The sequence below is a fragment of the Rhincodon typus genome, chromosome 24, assembly GCF_021869965.1.
Source record: "Rhincodon typus isolate 14 chromosome 24, sRhiTyp1.1, whole genome shotgun sequence".
Lineage (NCBI taxonomy): Eukaryota > Metazoa > Chordata > Chondrichthyes > Orectolobiformes > Rhincodontidae > Rhincodon > Rhincodon typus.
In genome coordinates, this window is record NC_063355.1 from 3,476,634 (window position 1) to 3,496,623 (window position 19,990).

Genomic DNA, 19,990 nt, shown 5'->3' on the forward strand with positions numbered 1-19,990 from the left:
ATACACCCACAATGAGCTTAAGGAGGAAATCCCTTAATTTTGGTAATGACTGAAGGAACAGTGATATATTTCCAAGTGAAGATGGTGAGTGGCTTGGAGGGAAACTTGTATGGGGCGGGGGTGTTCCCATGTTTCTGCTGCTCTTGTCCTTCTAGATGGAAGTGGTCGTGGGTTTGGAAGGTATTATCTGAGGATCTTTGGTGAATTTCTACAGTGCATCTTGCAGACAGTACACACAGCCGCAACCAAGCGTTGGTAGTGGAGGGAGTGAATACTTGTGAATACTGACTGCATAATTCCTGGCCTCTGACCTGCTCTTATAGCCACTTGTGTTTATGTGACTACTCTAGCTCAGGTTATGGTCCATGCTAACCACCACAACCCACTCCCAGGATGTTCATAAAACAGAATTCCCTTTTATTAATCTGTGTTTATATTGCTCAATATTGCCATTCTTTTCTAAATGTTCAGTTATCACACCCACTCTAAAAGATTCTAACATCTTTCTGACTGCAGACATCAAGCTAACACGTCAGTAGTGTATCCTTGCCATCTGTTCTGCTCACTTTTTCTCCCCCTCTGTCAGCAACATAAAAACCACCATTTTCCAGTTCCTTTCAGTTCTGAAGAAGAATCACATTGGACTTGAAACACAAGCTTTGTTTTCTTCTCCACCAGATGCTGACAGACCTGGTAAGATTCTCCGGTATTTTCTGATTTTATGGCTGCAGGCCTTCCTCTTCCTCCTTTCTTAAAAGGTGCGGCCACATTTACAACCATCCTGTTAATAAGAAACTTTCCAGAATCTCTCAGAAGATAATCCCCAATGCATCCCTATATCTTTTGCTACACCCTGTAACACTTTAATGAAGCTCATCTGGTTGAGAAATTTATCAACCTTCAATCCAGCTGATTTTTCAAGTAATATTCTTTACTCATGCTAATTTCTTTTCGTTCCTCAGTCACATAGTATTTCTGGGAGATTCTCTGTGAAGACAGACACAAATTAGCCATTGAGTTTTTCTGACATTTTCATGTTCTCCATTATATATTCTCCTGTTCCCACTTGTAAAGGGCCCACATTTGTCCCTGCTCATCTTTTCTCTTTCACATATCGAAAAAAGCTCTTGCATTCTGTTTTTATGTTCTTCACATAATCTTGTTCCTTTCCTTTCCTTTTCTGTTTCTTAGTCTTCATTTTACAGAGTTCTAAATTGCTGCACGTTTTAGAGACAAAATTAAACACCCCAAACATAGCTGCTGTCGAACACAGAATGGGCAAGTTATCTGTTTCTAGAAATTTCAAGCAATGCCCAGGACAAAAACTAACTAATCACTTCTGTGGAATGTCACCTCCCATTTGTACGCACGTAGCCAATTCAACACAAAGGAATAGTAAACAAGATGTCTACCTCAGCCAATTCTGAATAAAGATGACCATTAAAGCACATTTTGGAGGCGGTACAGTGTTAGCATTCTCATGCCTGAATCAGGAGGTCATGGGAACTAATGTCTAACTCCAGAAAGCTAAGCACATAATATAGGCTGGTACCAAGGAGGTTCTGGACTGTGTCCATCTTTTAATTGAAACATTAAATTAAGAAAAAGTAGTAGTGAAGGCCTCTCACCTTGGCTACGAGTTAACCCAGAAGCAACATTGTTCAACCAGTTGGCTATTTATTACATTACTATCTGTGGGACCTTCATTAGGTAAATTGCTGCTACATTTCCAAATTACAAAAGTGACTTTACTTTGCATAGAAGTACTTCTCACTGGCTAGTGCTGCTGCCTCACAGTGCCAGGGACCCAAGCTCGATTCCACACTCGGGTGACTGTCTGTGTGGAGTTTGCACGTTCTTCCCGTGTCTGCGTGGGTTTCCTCTGGGTGCTCTGGTTTCGTCCCACAGTCCGAAGAAACACAGATTTGGTGGACTGGCCACAGGAAATTGCCCATAGTGTCCAGGGATATGCAGGTTAGGTGGGTTAGCCATGGTAAAAACTCCATGTGGGGTTACAGGAATGGGTCTAGGTGGGATGCTCTTCAGAGAGTTGGTGTAAAATGGGCTTTCTGCACTACGGAGTTCTATGATTCTAGCTGCAAAATTATTCAGAGGTTGTACATGACACTTTTCATCCAAGCCTGTTCATTTTGATTTCAATTCCAAGTTTAGGCCTTGTATAATAAATAACTGTTAAAGGAGGTTTTGACTTATAAGTACATGTTATAAATAAGTTATATCTAGGTCCATTACATAGGAAAATAGTTTAAAAAAAAAAATACAGAAGTGCAATTTCTACTCAGCATTATATTTGTTTTGGTAACTTAATAAGATGCAATTGTCACTTCATAATAATCCCATTTATCTTTCATCAGCACAAGCTGTAACAATTTCATATAACAGAATGTGCCTTCCGAGTTCCTTGTTTGCATATTAATTCTTATAGATATTTTTAATCAACTTGTTCAGAAATGTTTTGGGACTTGAATACAGGCCTCCTTGTTCAGAGATAAGGACACAATCACTGCACCACAACAGCCCCTTATTAATGGCCTGTTCCCACACTGCAGGGATTCTGGGGACTAATTCAAAAGGCCAGGAATGATATAGGTTCCAGTTTAACACCGTTAGTTTAGAGAAAATGCAACAAGTGAAGGTGCTAGTGACGACTGGAGTCATAGACCAAATGCCCACAATGAAAAGGAGATGTTACGGCCAAGAAACTGTCAAAATAAAGGAGGGCAAAGGGTCATGGATGTAGGTCAGAGGACTTTGAACAAAGAGAGAAAACAACAGTTGAGAAAGAGATGAATAAGTTGAAACAACGGATCCAACAAGTTATATATTTTGGAAAGGAGGCAAAAGCAAATTGTGCAGAGCAGGCAGGTGATGAGATCACCGGCCATGAGGGAAATCTCCAGAAGTGCTGAGGTTAATGATGGTCCAAGAAATAATGAGTTGACATTCAGTGAAGGGGGTTGTGCTCCAGATGTAGGTGGCAATGCGGAGGAGTTGGCGTTCATCGAACAATACCATTTCTGCTTGTCAGTATTATATAATACAAGACTAACAATTCTTCTGACAATGGGATTGGTATTCGAAAAAATACCTGGTGTTAAGTGAAAGGTTAATTATACAACACTGAAAGATAGCTCTCTTGGAAACAACTGCAGCCTTCACTAAAGAACATGTATAAAACTAAGTATCAAAGGACAGAATTGAGATGGCACAGTGCAAATATAAACAGCTGTGTAGACAGCAGTTAATGTTTACATCCAGTTAGTCAATGGAATCCCTAAACTCTTTTATTTGTTTCACCTTTGCCGTAAAGAACAATTCTCCATTTACCAATTCTTAAATTAAAGAAAAATATTAACATAAAAAGTGACTTCTTCACTGAAAAGACAGAGATATGAAAGAAAACCAGGCTGAAGAAAGAAGCAGCAGCAAGTAAAACATCTGAACACTAATCCCCAATGTAAAATCTTTTGGAGTGTAGGTATCAGATAATGTTTAAATGCAGGGATAAATTTTAAGTTTTAAAGGGATAATTTTTTTTAAAAATACAGGAAGTTACCAGTCAATAACTGTTTCAACAATGAATACCAAGCCTTCATGAAATCGTTGGATGATGAGTTGTATTTCAGGCACAATCGGACTGGATATCTTGCTTGAATTCCAAAGTCATTGGTCAATGCAAACAGCTTATGCATACCTCTGGAGACTTTTTCCATATTTCTTACATATGGGGTTCTTTTCTCAGAACCTTCAACAAGTCAGTAACCAGAGAACAACTAGAGAGAGATGCAAAACCAAAAACAGCTTCCCAGTCCAGCAACATCTAAAGCAAAAAAACCTGATACCTGCCTGAAACCTAGTCAGCACCAGTTCACTTTGTTTTCCCTATTTTTCCAACATGCTCTGTGGTTGACTGGTCAGTATTAGTCCTCTAAAATAAAACAAAGGACTGCAGATGTTAGAGATCTGAAACAAAAATAAAATTGCTGGCAAAACCCAGATCTGGCAGCATCTGTGGGCAGGGGGGTGGGGAGACAGAATTAATGTTTCAAAGGTCATGGTATCTACTGGTTCTGATGAAGAGCCACTAGACCCAAAAGGGGTTAGCTCAAGTCACTGCGTGGTAGAGATAAACCCTTGGCCTCCCTCCTGTGGGCTAGTCAGGAGTTGGTCATGGCTGGGTTTGCTGATTTTTCCTTTCCTCGTTCTCTCTCTCTCTGTGGTGGTGGCCAGGTTCCAGCAGCAGATCATGGTTTGCAGTTGTCAGGGGAGCTGCTGGGTTTCTGGGTTTTGCGCACACTTGGCGGTTGGATGATAATGACCCTTTGGTCACAGAGATGACGTAGAAGGGGACATCTGCACTCAGCATGGCCAGTGTAGATGGTACCTCCTGCAGATGGTCTGGGGCTTGATGGTAAGGGTGCTTTGGTTAAGGTACACAGCAGTGAGGTGGCACAGGGACAAGCTGCACATCAGAAGGCTGGGAATAGCCTCAAGTCTGACAGCAGCATTGGTCACACCAAGATAGTGCCAACCGGGTTAGGTAAGTTACAGCAGTAAGCAATGTCAACACAAATCTAGCAATACTCAACAAGATTTACAGTCCTAATAATTTAACGGTATTAAAGTAAAACAATGCTAAACAGGACAACATTAAAGACAGATGTCCTGAATCTTAGCTTAATGCAGCAGTCTGAAAGCATTCTTTTTAAACCAGTAGACAAGTTAGTTTAACAACTACTACAAACGTATATGTTTTATCATTGTTAAGATTTGCCCACTTTTACAGGGATGGTAATTTTATTGGCAGACAAAGCTGAGCCAAAGCCTAGTGTAATATTATTCTGCCAGCTTCTGAAAGCAGAGAAGGTCATGGGAGGGCACATAATAATACTCCTAGCTGAAATAAACTAAAGAATGTTTTTGCCTGTATTCTGAGTCCACTACTAATTTACCTCAGTGTCTGGGCCAAGAGCAAACACTTTCTGACACTTGGAATGAGAGAGTAGCCTGAGGCATGAAAGCCAGTAAAATATCTGTTAGAAAAGATGAAGAAAGTATAGCAGCAATGATTACATACAGAAAGTTAAAAATTGCGAAAGGCAACTGAAAACTAGCAACTGTGCCATTAACACAGTCTCAATCTTTTATGTCCATTGTTGAAAGTTTGTGCAAACAGTAATGGAAATTTGAAAAGATATAATTTGCTTGTTAAGGCCTTTAATACAGAAAATGCTGACAGTGAAAAAGCAGATAGCTAAGGCAGAGAGACCAGCACAATAAATCAGGCCAAATGGACCAACTATCTTCTGGCTGTTTACACAAAGTATTGGGTCCATTAGCTATCGCAAGTTAATTCCTGAAGCCTTTCTAACTAAATGGTCACTTGTTTCAGTCACGAATATGACCTCAATGTTCAGTCAGACTCTGCTTTGTATCAAGACCCATGCTATAAAGATACCAAAAGAGAGAGAACACTGGTGTCAGCCACCTCCACCTCACCGTGCAATGCCTCAATTTGGCATCCTACACAGAAATATAGAAACATAGAACATAAGAGCAGGAGTAGACCATTAGGTCCTTCAAACCTGATCTGCCTTTCCATTCTGATCATGACTGATCTTCCAACTCAGAAATCTGTTCCTGCTTTCTCCCCATACCCTTTAACCCCAACAGCTATATCTACCTCCTTCTTAAAAATACATAATGCTTTGGCCTCAACCACTTTCTACAGTACTGAATTCCACTCTTTGGGTGAAGAAATTTCTCCTCGTCTCAGTCCTAAACCCCGTATCCTTAGAATGTAACCCTTGGTTGTGGACTCCCCTGCCATTCAGAACTTCCTTCCTACATCTACACTGTTTAGTGCTGTTAGAATTTTATAGGTTTCTATGAGATCCCCCTTTTTTTTTTAAAATCTGGTGAATATAATCCTGGCCAATCCAACCTCTCCCCATGGTCAGTCCTGCCATCCCAGCAATCAGTCTGGTAAACCTTTCTTGCACTCCCTCCATGCAGATAACCTTCCACCGTTGTGTGCTGTCTATCACCAAGACTGCCAACTTCCACCTCTAGCATAAATCACCTCCACTCTGTCTTAGCCATGTCTTTGTTGCTTTGAAACTCAATTATTCCAATGATCTTCTAGGTGGTCTCTCACTTGCACTGCCCATAACCAAAATCTTGCTGCCCGTTCACTCAGCACCCTTTGAATACCTTTGTAAATTCCCTGTCTAACATTTCTATGATTTTAAAATTATTAGCATTGTTCTCAACAACCTCTTAAACTCCATAACTTCCTCTGTGCAACCGTTCAAGATATGTGCTCCTCCAATTTTGGCAATGACTCCCCACTTTCTTTCCTCTACTTTGGTGTCTTACTCTAGAATTCCCTTCCATCAACTTTTCTGCCTCTCTCTCTTCCTAAGATGTTCCTTAAACCATAATTTATTGGCCAAGCTTTCAATCGATTATGTTAATATCTCCTGATGTGGCTTGTTACCAAATTGTCTTTGATAAATTGTTCCTGCAAAGTACCTGGGATACCTAGCTATGTTAAAGGTGCTTTACAAATTCACAATGCTTTTGAAAATAATTTGGATTAAAAGTATCGCAATAATGGTGGAAGTGTTTAATAAGTCCTGTTCCTCCAAAATCCATTGATTTTAAAAGGCTGTAAGAAATGACAGCTCCACCTCAGAATTCAGAAAATAGCTTGCATCAAAGAAAATTCAATATTTAAACAAAAGTTGAAGGGAGGAAGTTTAACCCTGAGGGGATAAAGTTCAAATTAGAGATCGGCGAAAATGTGACAAAGGAGACAAAAGGAGCAACAGGGATCATTAAAAGAGGAGAAGAGGAGAGACCAAAGAGCACGATGGTTAACAATCATATTGAACAAATTCATTGGCATAAAACAAAAATCAGCAGCATCAGAGATAGTAGGAACTGCAGATGCTGGCATCATCATTTTTTACTTAACAGAACCAAATATATTAATAGGTAAAAAACATCGTTAAACATGATAACCTAGTAAAATCTCACGCACATCACAGAACACGGTTTATTGCAAGGTGAACGAAGATGCCTCTCATTATTCACAAAAAAAGAGGTTGAAATGCTGGACAGAGTGATTAGCATCTGAACTAACTGAAATCAAAGTCAACTACAACACCCAGGTCACAAGCAGCTGTCAATTCAGAAAGCTCTGAAAGCTGACACTTACTTTCCCTGATCAGGTGTCCTTTGAAGCATGGAAGATACTCTCAGCAGTGTATTATGGTCCTTCAGCTGTGACAGAACATCAAGTAAGATAACAATTGAACGGTTCATATGTGAGGCAAAGCTGCCAGGACGGTCAATTTCATCCACAGGAATACGCCAGATTCCCTGCAAAGGGAAAGAATATAAAGTTTTATCTGTCCAGTATTCAGGTTTTAAAATGAAGAAATAATGTAAAACAAACATTCAAAGTCCATGATTTCTAAACATTAGGTAAAATTACCACATTTTAAACAGCCGAGGGAGGATCCAGCCCTATTTCTTCCACTTAATGTAGCATTTCAGAAAAACTGAGCAATCCCAGTACAAGACAGATTCTAACCTAACAATCTTATCAATAATGTTTTTTATTCACTCGTGGGATGTGGACATCGCTGGCTGAGTGGCATTTTATTGCCCTGCTCCTAGTTGCCCTTGAGAAAGTGGTGGTGAGCTGCCTTTTTGAACTGCTGTAATTAACATGCTGTAAGTTGATCCATAATGCCATTAGCAAGAGAATTTCAGGATTTGGATGAACAACAGTGATATATTTCCAGTCAGGACGGTGAAAGGCTTGGAGGGGAACTTGCAGCTTATGGTGTTTCTACGTATCTGCTGCCCATGTCAGTCTTGATGGAAGTGGTCATGGGTTTGGAAGGTGCTCTCTAAGGATCCTGGGTGAATTTCTGCAGTGCATCTTGTAGATAGTACACACTGCTGTTACTGAGCATCGAAGATGGAGGGAGTGGATGCTTGTGGATAACGTGCCAATTAAGTTGGGCTGCTTTGTCCTGGATGGTGTCAAGTTTCTTGGGAGTTGTTGGGGTTGTACTCATTCAGGCAAATGAGGAGTATTCCATCACATTCCTGACTCTTGTCTTGTAGATGGTGGAAAGGCTTTGGGGACTCAGGAGGTAAGTTACTCACTGCAGTATTCCTAGTCTCTGACCTGCTCTTGTAAATAATACATGGTCGTAGAAATACACAGAAGTTACAGCATGGAAACAGGCCACTCAACTCAACCAGGGTTCACCCTTCACATTAGCAAATAGCTTGAAACACTTTGTGCCCAAATCTTTACTTTTATCCAACTGTTTTAACATCAATCTCTAACCCTTCAAGTAAATTTCATAGTCTCTCAACCATGTGTAATGGCATTTTACCTCCCTCTCCCCCATACCTTTTACAGTTAATCTTCTATTATTCCTCAGTAGCCTGGCTCGACAGACACTGTATTCCAGCTTCTCAGAATCAACACTTCCATCAAATCACCACCATCACACAGCAATTAAAGTCAGGCTTCAAGTGCTGACTTTGCCAGCAATGCTTACAGTCCATGCACAAGTAACAAAAACCAGCAATCTATAGCATCTAACAAAAAGACACCAGTTTTTCCTGCTGGACTTTATATCACTACATATCAGGCAATATCCTAGTGAATCCATACTATACACTCAATATGTTTCTGATAGTGTGGAGCCCACATGGCACACAGAACACTGAAATGGTTTAATTTAAGCACATTGCTGTCTCTTGGCTTTTATATTCTTGTGACTTTTTTTAAAAAAAACACAGTCATATCAACGTTAAACGTTGCTGCTTATGTTGCGAACTGTACCTGTATCTCTCTGCTCTTCCCAAGCACTGAGTCCACTTCCCTTCAGGGTATATTTACTCCTGAACAAAAGCAGTTGTGAAGGAGTCATATCAGACTTGAAACATTAACTCTGTTTCTCTCTCCACAGAGGCTGCCAGACTTGCAGAGTTTCTCCAGCAATTTCTGTTTCTGTTTACAATTACTGCTAGTTATTTTAGAGCAAAATACACCACCTCACCTGTACTAACATTAAATTTTATTGCTAATTCTTAGTCTGTTCTTTCCCCTTATTAATATCTCTCTGCGAGTGAGCCCAGCACAAACTCAAGGGGCCCAGCACGGACTCACGGCTGCTGTGGCAGAGGCAAGTCCAGGTTCCCAGCAGCGTCTAAATCCAGCACAGATTCATGGAGGCGGAGGCGAGTTTGGGCCCAGTACAACACTCAGCAGCATCAGAGGCATCTGTAATGGTGAGGTCCAGTGAGGACTCAGTGGTGAGGGCATCGGTGGAGACGAGACAGCGCTGAAGAACGGCATCTTTTGTTCCATGTGCGGCGGCACGACAGAAAGTGCTCATGCCTGGCCGCCCAGCCCTTGGCCTATGGCGGAGCACTGAATAAGGAGGACTGTGAAGTTGGACACTTTTTTCTTTATTTTTCTGCCAGTATATTCAATGTTTTGGTTTATTTTTCTGTGTTTTAAGATGGCGCCGGAGAGTGGTGACACTACACAACATTTTTCACTGTATTTTGTAACAAAATACATGTGACAATAAATAAATCAAATCAAATACGGAAGAATTAACAAAACTTTCTACTTATGTACCATCTAAAACATTAACATGATGTTCTCTTGGCCAACATTCAGATCATCGATATATATGGGCAGAACGGACCTCAAACCTGAATCATGTTGAACCTTTACTCATTTCCAAACACTCCAAATCTACCTTTAACACCCACTCTCTATTTTCTCCCCTGACCATTTTTTAAAATCTAGTTTCCCACAACCCCAGTAATTCCATACCTTCCTTCCTACTACAGGACACTTTATTCAACAATAAAATCAGACATGCAAAGCATTTTTATAGTGAAGCGAGGTATTTTTAACAAGCTGCCAATTTTAATCAGATCTATTTTAACTATTAAAAAGAGCAAAGCAATTTTACTACTTGAGAGCTTTTTCAGAGGTTGAAGTTTGAAACAAAAAGGTGTCATGATATAGGAGCAGTCATCAGATTGCCAATTTTACACTTTGTATGGGGGAAGGTGATTATTGTTAATTTTATTGCACTGTTTTGTTTGTCTAATTACAAACATCTGAAGACAATGCTGGAGATACTCAGCAGGTCTGGCAGCATCTGTGGAGGGAAACAGAATTCATGGTGTTCTAATGAACAATCACAGACCTGAAATGTTTACCATGTTTCTCGCGTGGTCTCATCATAGCTAAGCACTTAAAGACTGTAATGTTTGAGCTTCCAGCTTTATTTCTTTGTTTTCCACTTAAAACTAAGGTCTGCAATGTGTAACTTTTAACATTATTTCATAGGTTTTACTATAATTATTGCAGGGTTTAACTTGTAACTTTGTTCTTTCTTTCTACCTTGTTCTTAAGATTCTGTACCTATGTACTTGTACTTAAGATGACGCCTTGTGTGGTGACATTGTACACTTTTCACTGCACTCTTGTACTTGAGTACACATAATAAAATCAAAAACAAAATCAAATCAAAATCAGATTTGCTAACTATTTGCACCAGTTTATTTTTGTTTTAAACCTCCAGCACCTGTAGTGCATCGTTCTCATACAAGTACGTGAGAGCATTTTGAAAGTGCTTCTATTTTAAGAAGGGTCCCAATCCAAAACGTCAGCTTTCCTGCTCCTCTGATGTTGCTTAGTATTTTTTTCACTATTTCTTGGAACATGTCTGTTTGGTAGTTAAAGAAAAACTGGATGTGGAAAAACTCACACAAGCATCTTCGAACTGGATGATTGGAGAGGCTTCATTTTCCAATGGCGAGTTAAGGTGGGTAAGATACAGATAGACATGTCGAATAACCAATAGCAGGTGTGTGAAAACAGGTCGCCAAATGAGTTGGTGAATCACAGTCTTCCCAAAGGTTATGGACTCAAGGAGACAAAATAGCTGTACTGAGAATGGGCTGAACAGCTTTACTCTGCATCTGACAATTGTGGGTGCACTCGCTACTGACAATGAGCTTATTTCCCAGCATTAGCAATCCACTTTGAAGCACGCAAAACCTCTGGTTGACTGCATCCATCATAAGAGAAAGGGTCAAGACTGAAAGGTCACTTCAAATGCTGACTTTTCTGCTGTACACTTGCAGTACATTCCATTTTCATTCCACATTTTTTTGTTTTCTTAGCTACTAGGTGTGGCTGCAGCATCAATCTTCTAAAATAATGGAAAGGAATACAGGGCCTGGGGAGCAAGAATGCAATTAAAGCTGCCAATCCAAGGTACTGTTTAAACACACAACACAATTCACTTAGGCTTGGCCAATCAGTGTGACTGCAGAAATAAATTGAGCCAAAGTTCAATCCAGGGGATGGAACTTCTCCCTAGTTCACGAATCAAAGAGGAAACCTCATCAGTTGTGCACTCACCCATCTCGAGCCATCCTGTCTCTACAGTGTTGATGCCAGCAGAGCAAAAACAAAGCATATGAATGCTTAATTTTATTAATGAGGACAGCAAGTACAGAAGCAATGAGGTAATGATAAGCCTATGCAAATCATTAGGCTACAGCTAAAATATTATGCCAGATTTTAAGTGCCCTAGTTTTGGAATGCTAGACGGGGGAAAGGGGAGATTTATTCATCTGATACAAGGGATGACAGATACTAATTGTAAGGAAAAACAAAATGCAAGAATCTTAAAGTCTAGGAGAAGATTAATCATAAATAAACTATGACGGGCTCTGAAAGAAACTCTCATTCCTTTATTAGCTTTTAAAAGTAGATAAATATTTTAAAAACAATCAACTTAAAAAGTAACGAGGAAAAGGCAGGGAATTAGAGCCAAGGCTCAGTCAGAGAGCTAGAATGGGCATGGATGCCAGGAACTGACTGGCTTCTTCTGACACTGTCAGGTTCAACAAATCTACAGCCCATTGAACATGGAGTCTCTTGAGTGAAAGGACTTGCATGCTTCCCACAGCACTCATCTCAACAGCTGGGCTTCTGATTCACACTTTCTATTGGGTCAGCTCAGCGAGCAGATGGTTTCTGAGGAAGCTACAAGCCAGTTCAAGACTATAGTGTAAGTTAAATTAAATGACCATGAGTACAGAATTGGATGGTTGAAAAGAGAACAATCAGCAGTTCAGTAATTTAGCAACTCTTGATAATCTGCTAATTTCAATGTAATACGTGCTGGAGAGAAGTGCGTTAGTTATGGCAGTAAATTTGAGCTAAAGATTGAGATGTAAGACATACACCTAAGAAAAATATAATTAAGACATAAAGATGGAGCCAGGAAAGGTAAACCAGGGGTTGGGGCGAAGAAAACAAAGAGATCACAAAGCATTGGAAAATATTTTTAAAAATAATAAATAGAATTTAGGAGAAAAATACTCTACCAAAAAGTAAGATCAAACTAGCCAATAATGAAACCCTGTGGATGAATAAAAGGAGATGAGGCTAAACCTAAAATAAACATAAAGGCTAAATACACAACAGCAAGAGTGGAGAAATAGGAAGCAGTTAGGAAAAAAGCCAAAAACCAATTGAAGTGCAGAGGGGAGCTACGAGTTAAATTTTCAGAAAATATAAATTGAAGTAGTCTACAGATATAAACAACAAAAATCAGGATAGCAACTGGAACACACAAGAGAAGCTTACATGTAATGACAGCGAAACAACAGAAATATTGAAACTAGCTTGTTTCATTGTTGGTTTTCTTGGTAAATAAAGGGGATATAGCATTATAAAAGATCAATATAGTCAAGACATTGAAGGTGGGAGAAAATTGACAAAAACTGTTCAAACCAGAAGGATACATTCCTGGTTTGGATATACTGCAACCACACATGGTAATGCAAATCGAATAAAGATGGCAGAGGAGGTATAAACATATAAAGATCCATTTGAAAAGGGATAGGGCCAGACGACTAAATGTTATTCTTCAATTTAAAATGGGAAATAAACAAGTTCAGGGAATAATAGGACAGTTAACAGCAGCAGTAGGAATGATAATGCAATCCTTACTCAAAGATCAGACAGAAAAATATCAAGAAATCAAAATAAGCAGTGAGAAAGCTAAAGCATGGATTTGAAAAGCCAAGATTATTCTTGACTAACCTTACTGAATTACTTGAACTAACAAAAACAGCAGATAAAAGGTAGAGCAATATCTATTTTTTGAAAAGGCTTTCAATATGGTAGTACAAAGTAAACACTTTATAAAAGGTTGGAATATGTAGAGTCAGATAAGAAGTAGTCAAATAGATAGTTAGCTGCTTACATATTGGAGGGGAGGATGAGTTCAAGGCATTTACAGACCGAGTGTGGGAACTGGGGACCACAAGGATGGTTGCTCAGACCAGAGTAATTCACAATTTACAAAAGTGATCTGGGCCCTTAAATCCAAGGTACAATTCCAAACTTTGTGGATGACACCAAATAGGGGGCTGTAGTTGATAGAAAGATTGCAATAAAAAACATGACAATGTTAATATCTTGCAGAAGGCAGTTGCAAATGATAAAATAATTTCAGCTTAAATGAGCTGGAGAGGACTGGTGAGGTGGTTAAATCAGTAAATATGAGAACATGACTCCAATTTGCTGTGAATGACCTTACAGCTGCTTTAAACGCAGTCAGTTTGGAGGAGTCAGAGCGACAAAATCTGGACAGGCAGGATGTTCATACACATATTTAAATGAGACACTGTTTCTGCTATTTAAACAGAAAGTTAAAAACACTGCTGGCTAGCCAAGTTTCACACTGCTCAGGAAACATGTATGGTAAATGCAGCAGTGATCTTCACAGCACTACTTGTGAGTACTGAGAAGTGAGTTCCCTGGTCACTTGAGCAAATCAGCCAAAAGCCCTCCTCCTCCTCCCTCTCAGTTGATGACTCCCCCACTAAACCATCTCAGACTGTCCAAAAAGCCTTTGGCTGTGACCTTCTGTTGTGGCCTTTCCAGCTCAGCAAATGTACAGTCTGATTTGCTGGAATAAATGAAAACAATTACAATCATGTCCTCCCATTAAATGCAGTAGGACCTCCCCCCTACACCGGCATTTCCAAGTATCCCTGAACCCCTCCACAAACATAAGAACAGGAGAAGGCCATTGAGCCCCTTGAATGGCACGAGGAGTGGTTCAATGAGATAGGTCAAGTACAACTTCATGTTCCAACATAAGAAATAAGAACATATTAGGGAATCTTTAATCAATGAAAATATCTATTAGTCCCATTAACTGCTATTTGTGGAAAAGAGTTCCAAACTCTCCTAGCACCTTTTGCATGAAAACTATTTCCTATATTACTCCTAAAGGGTCTGGATCCAATTTTCAGATGGCCCACCAGCAGAAACAGTTTCTCCCCATGTACTTTATCACTTTACCTCAATATCTTTAAAACTTCAACCAAGTCATCCTTTAACTTTCTAAATTCCAGAGAATACAGCCCAAGTTTGTGAAGTTTCTCTTTTTAATTCAATCCTCAAAGTCCAGATCATCATCCTAGTACGCCTGAAGGGTCAGAAAGTTAACCCTGCTTTCTCTCCACAGATGCTGCAGATCTGCTGAGTTTCCTCAGCATTCTCTGTTTTTATTCCTTCAGCCAACTCGATTAGCTTTAAAAGATCATTAAAATATCACAAATAGCTAAGTATCTGGACCCCCAAGTCCCTTTTGACATCTACCATTTCTGGCAACTTACTGAGTACATGCTCTATCCATTTTGGGCATTGAGTGATTGGAGTTCATTATTGAAAAATACAAAGTCAATTTCCTCAACTTTACCCATTTACTTAATTGATTAATATACCTCTGTAATTTTATAGCTCTATCCACACATTGAGAGCACAACACAATCACTTCTTTTAAATGCCAGAGCCTAATCATCTAAAAGAAATGGAGGAACAAAGGAATCAAGGGGTACAGATCCACAAATCATTAAAAGTAGAAACGCAGGTTAACAAGGTCATAAGAAAAATGCACCATGCACTGGACTTCCTGTGGAGAAGAACAGAATTGTAAAGCAGAGAGTTGCATTAAATGTGTAAAGAAATTTGGTTGAACCACAATGAAAATACTCTGCACAATTTCTACTCTCCATATGTACAAGGTTTAGAAGAGCAGTAGAGGTATATAAGATGCTAAAGGAGATTGACAATGTAGATATAGAGAGGATGTTATCTCAAATGAGACAAACTAGAGTAAGAGGACACAGTTTCAGGATAAGATGTAGCAGATTTCAGATAAGGAGAATTAGGGTCTCTTGAAAGGGTCATGAATCTGTGGAATTCACAACCCCAGAGTCCGGTGGTTGCTGGGACACTGAATAAATATGAGGAGGAGATAGACAGATTTTTAATTAGCAATGGGTTGAAGGGCTGTGGAAGGCAGGCAGCAAAATGGCATTGAGACGGAGATGAAATCAGACATTATGGTATTAAATGGAAGAGTAAGCTCAAGGGGATGAATTGCCTACCCCTGCTCCTGTTACAACGTTCTTATATTACAAAAAGTATATACAGGCACTGATAAAGGTGAAAAATAAGTTAATCAAATTAAGACCAGGAACTGAGAGGTTGAACTGACTGTGGTTCTTTCCTCAAGAAAATGGAAGAGGGAGGGCTGACCTAATAGAGCAGTGAAACATCTCCACCTGTTCTGCAGAACACAAGTTTATGAACCTCTAAGGTAGACATAGAGGTGTCACTTATCCGGGAGTTTAAAACTAGGAATGAGGAATAGAAAACAGTCACTATTAAATCCAATAAGGAATTCAAGAGAAATTTTACAACCCAGACAGTGGTGAGGATATGAAACCTGCTGCCACGAGTAGTTGTTGAGGCAAATACCAGATGGAGTTTAAGAAAAGTGACACAAGTACATGAAGACAAAGAAATAGAAGAATATATTGGTAGGATTAGATGCTTACGTGAAGCATAAACACCGGTGCAGAATAAGTGGGTTAAATAATCTGTAGATGATGCAGTTTTGAAATTTCAAACAGTTCTCCCCATCTCCATCCCTTACACTCTGAATCTCAAATCAGAACCAAAGCAACAGGTGCAGTGCTTTTGAACTTAAATATGCTCCTTTGTAACATCAATAAAAGACAAGAGGCATTTACACTTTTACAAACTCATCTATCCAAAGTGAACCTACAGTCTCATGCACTCTCACATGAAAATGTCTGCTCAATCACATCTCTCCATAATTATAAATGCCTCCTTTAGGTCATCTTGCAGTTTGTGGCTTAAACAATTCAAAGATCTTGCCTTCACTGCCCTAATCTATTCAGAGTGATATTACTCCAAAACCACAACATGTTATTGAGCTGTGGTTAGGTGTGTCTGTATGGGGGTGGGAGTGGGGAGCGAGCTATTTTGGACTAATGCATATCCCAGCAAGTTGCCAAGTCAGTAGGCCAGGAATCACAGGAAGTATAAAAGGAAGAAAATACATAACAACTTGCAGGCAATCCCTACTCTCACAGGCAAAATTTATCAAACAGGAAAAAGATGATAGTCAACAATTGTGAAATATTACATATAATCTTCATGTTAAAGTGGATTACAAATATCTGTCAATTGCTTTAATTTACAGGCAAATATACAAATCAAACGCGAATATCAAAAATCAAAATAAACAGAATCCCTTGCAGTCCAGTCTCTTGTATACATTTTAATGTGGTAAATTCAGAGGAAGGGTATCAGTATACTTATTAAACATCAAATAAGCGTTTCTGTGCTACTCTGTGGTGAACACGCTGCTCATAACAAAGCTTCAAACATACAGAAAGTAACCATGGAATTCCCTCCCTAACAGTACTGTGGGTTTGCCTAAGCCAGACAATAATGAATCCCACATCCCATAAAAGAATTGGTTCTGGCCCAACTGCAGACATATCACTAAAAAGGGCCGAGCCTGAGATGATTTATCTGTCTTCGTCCTGCATACATTGGGAGTGTTGTGAATAGTACTAAGCTTTTATTTGTTCTATTTCATAATTCCTTTGCATCATTGGTCTGATGCGGGTGCAGCAGTGTGTTCAATCCAAGTCTCATTGTAAACAAATTTTAGGAAAAAAACACTCCAGTCGTTTATTTCAATCTCCATTCCAGACTTGAAGGTGTAACCATGATTGGTAATCCATCCAGTACTGAGGAAATGCCACAATGTAACAAGTATCATCTTTCACAAGTTCTTAAGGTAAGGTTTATCTTGTTTGTTCAAGTGAACATAAAGATTCCACGTCACTATTTGAAGAGGACTAAGAACCTGTTCCCCAAACAATGGTCAGGCATTGGCTGTGAGCCTGTGAACTGCTGTTTGCCTAAATCATTGATTCGAAAACTAGGGTCGGCACAGGTTTTTCAGGAGCTTGTGAACTAAGTTGCTGTTGCTGCAATGGCACGAGTCATTACATGCAGTTCACCACTACTGATTTCCTCTGTCCATTCAGATGGTACAGTACAGATGAAACCAAAATTGGAGGTCTTGTGGACAGTAAAGGAGGTTAGCTCAGAATACAACGGGATCTTGATCAGATGGGCCAATGAATGACAGATGGAGTTTAGAAAATGTAAGGTGCTGCATTTTGGAAAGGCTAATCAGGGCAGGACTTTTACACTTAATGTTAAGGCCCTGGGGAGTGTTGCTGAACAAAGAGACCTTGGAGTGCAGGTTCATAGTTCCTTGAAACTGCAGTTGCAGGTAGACAGGTTAGTGAAGGAGGTGTTTGATATGTTTGCCTTTATTGGTCAGTGCATGGAGTACAGGAGTTGGGACGTCATGTTGCGGCTGTATGGGCCATTTTTGGAATACTGCATGCAATTCCGATCAACCTGCTACAGGAAGGATGTTATGAAACTTGAAAGGGTTCAGAAAAGATTTCCAAGGATGTTGGCAGGATTGGAGGGCTTGAGCTATAGGAAGAGGTTGAATAGGCTTAGGCTATTTTCTCCGGAGCATTGGAGGCTGAGGAGTGACTTTAAAGAAGTTTATAAAAACATGAGGGGCATGGATAGGGTGAATAGCCAAGGTCTTTTCCCCAGTGTGGGGGTGTCCAAAACTAGAGGACATTGGTTTGATGTCAGAGGAGAAAGATTTAAAAGGGACCTAAGCAGCAACATTTTCATGTGGAGGGTGGTGTGTGTATGGAATGCACTGCCAGAGGAAGTGGTGGAGGCTGGTACAATTACAACATTTAAAAGACATCTGGATGAGTATACGAATAGGAAGGGTTTAGAGGGATATGGGCCAAATGCTGGCAAACGGGACTAGATTTATCCAGGATATCTAGTCAGCATGAACGAGTTGGACTGAAGGGTTTGTTTCCATGCTATTATGCTCCATGACTCTAGAGCTCTCTCACTATGGTATTTGATATCAGACTCACAGAACTCTCAACTGACCGCTGACACACTGGTAAGCAACAAGTGGGAGGGCAATGGAGCTGAGACAGCTTAGAAAAAGAAGAAACCAGATTCATGAGACCACAAACAAACAGACTGCCAAGAGAGATGGGGAAGGAGACCGAGGGACACCCTATGGGAATGCTCAGGCTTGGAGATGGTAAGCAGCAGCCTCCAGGTCAACCTTATCTAGAACCTGGAATCCTGATCAGTCTGAGCTTCAGTCATTGAATGCACAGGCCTAAGCTAGTGTCTGAACAAGGATTAAAACAGGCAGCCTGCTGGTGTTAAACAGCTGGGCAATGGCAGAGCTCAAGGAAAAATACCTAAACAACTTAGCCACCACGTAGCCCACAGAAAAACTCTGAAGAATTACATATGTCACAGGGCCTGCATTCTCAACAAAGAACATAAGAAACAGGAGGGGGCTGCCATTCAAGAACACAAGAGGAGTAGGTCACATGTCACACTGAGCCTCCTCTGCCTTTCAGTACAATCATGGCTCATGTGATTGTGGTCTTAACTCCCCTTTCAGACTGAAAGATATTCAATGGCCCAGTCTCCACTGTTCTCTTTTGATGAGAATTACAAAGATTAATGACTCAGAGGAAATTCCTCCTCATCTTCATCTCCCCATATGAATCATTGAGCCTAATCCCAGTCCATCAAAAGTAAGGGTGTAATGAAGTATTCAACAATTGGTTTCTGAACTGTAGCGATACCTCACGGTTTAAAGGAAGATAAAAATTGTCAAGTCACAGGTCCCATTAATGTTCACCTTATGGGAAATTCTTGGAAAAAGTTTATGTAGGTCCCTTTGAACAAGCCACTAATGAACTTCATGTTCGGTAACATAAGTGTGCCAGGTGCTTATACGCTGTTAAAATCCAGACGGTTGTAGCGGTTTGTAATCAGTAATCCAGCAGAAAAGGCATGCTGCAACATATAAATGTTACCAATAATCAATTTCCAGAAGGAAACTTAACTTTTTTTGGGGTGTTAATAAATTATAAATTACTGTCTGTTTTCCTGATTCTACGTTGTACTCCCACATATAAATGTTTAAATTTCATTTTTACTCTGCTGCGGACTTGGTAAATTTTTACACTGCACTTATGTATGGCTGAAATGACTAGTAGTCTTCAGGCAAGACAAGTCATTGTATTTCCCACTAAAGTACTTCACAGGTTAACTTATTCCTGGAAGCCATCAGCCACAAATTAAATTGATGCAGGCTCCAGGAAGTCGGTCTGCTGGCCTGTGAGATGTTGGATTGTTGTGTGTGCATGTGTAGAGCCATGGAGAGTGTGTGTGTGTGTCTGTGTGTATGTGTATGTGCGTGTGTCTGGATGAGAGCGAGAGCAAGAGCAAGAGCAAGAGCGTGTCTGTGTGAGTGTGTGAGAGAGAGAGTGTGTGCGTGAGAGAGAGAGTGTGTGCGTGAGAGAGAGAGTGTGTGTGTGAGAGAGAGTGAGTGTGTGTGTGAGAGAGAGTGAG

At 40.0% G+C, this 19,990-nt stretch overlaps 1 protein-coding gene across 3 annotated transcripts in view; it reads right to left on the reverse strand.

Moving 5' to 3' along the window:
• Positions 1–19,990, reverse strand: part of cabin1 (calcineurin binding protein 1) — a 404,357-nt gene that overhangs the window by 146,446 nt on the left and 237,921 nt on the right. For all 3 annotated transcript variants that reach the window (XM_048611391.1, XM_048611392.1, XM_048611390.1), the window contains exon 29: positions 7,244–7,407. In XM_048611391.1, the coding sequence (XP_048467348.1) occupies positions 7,244–7,407 (164 nt within the window). The remainder of the gene's footprint in view (positions 1–7,243; positions 7,408–19,990) is intronic.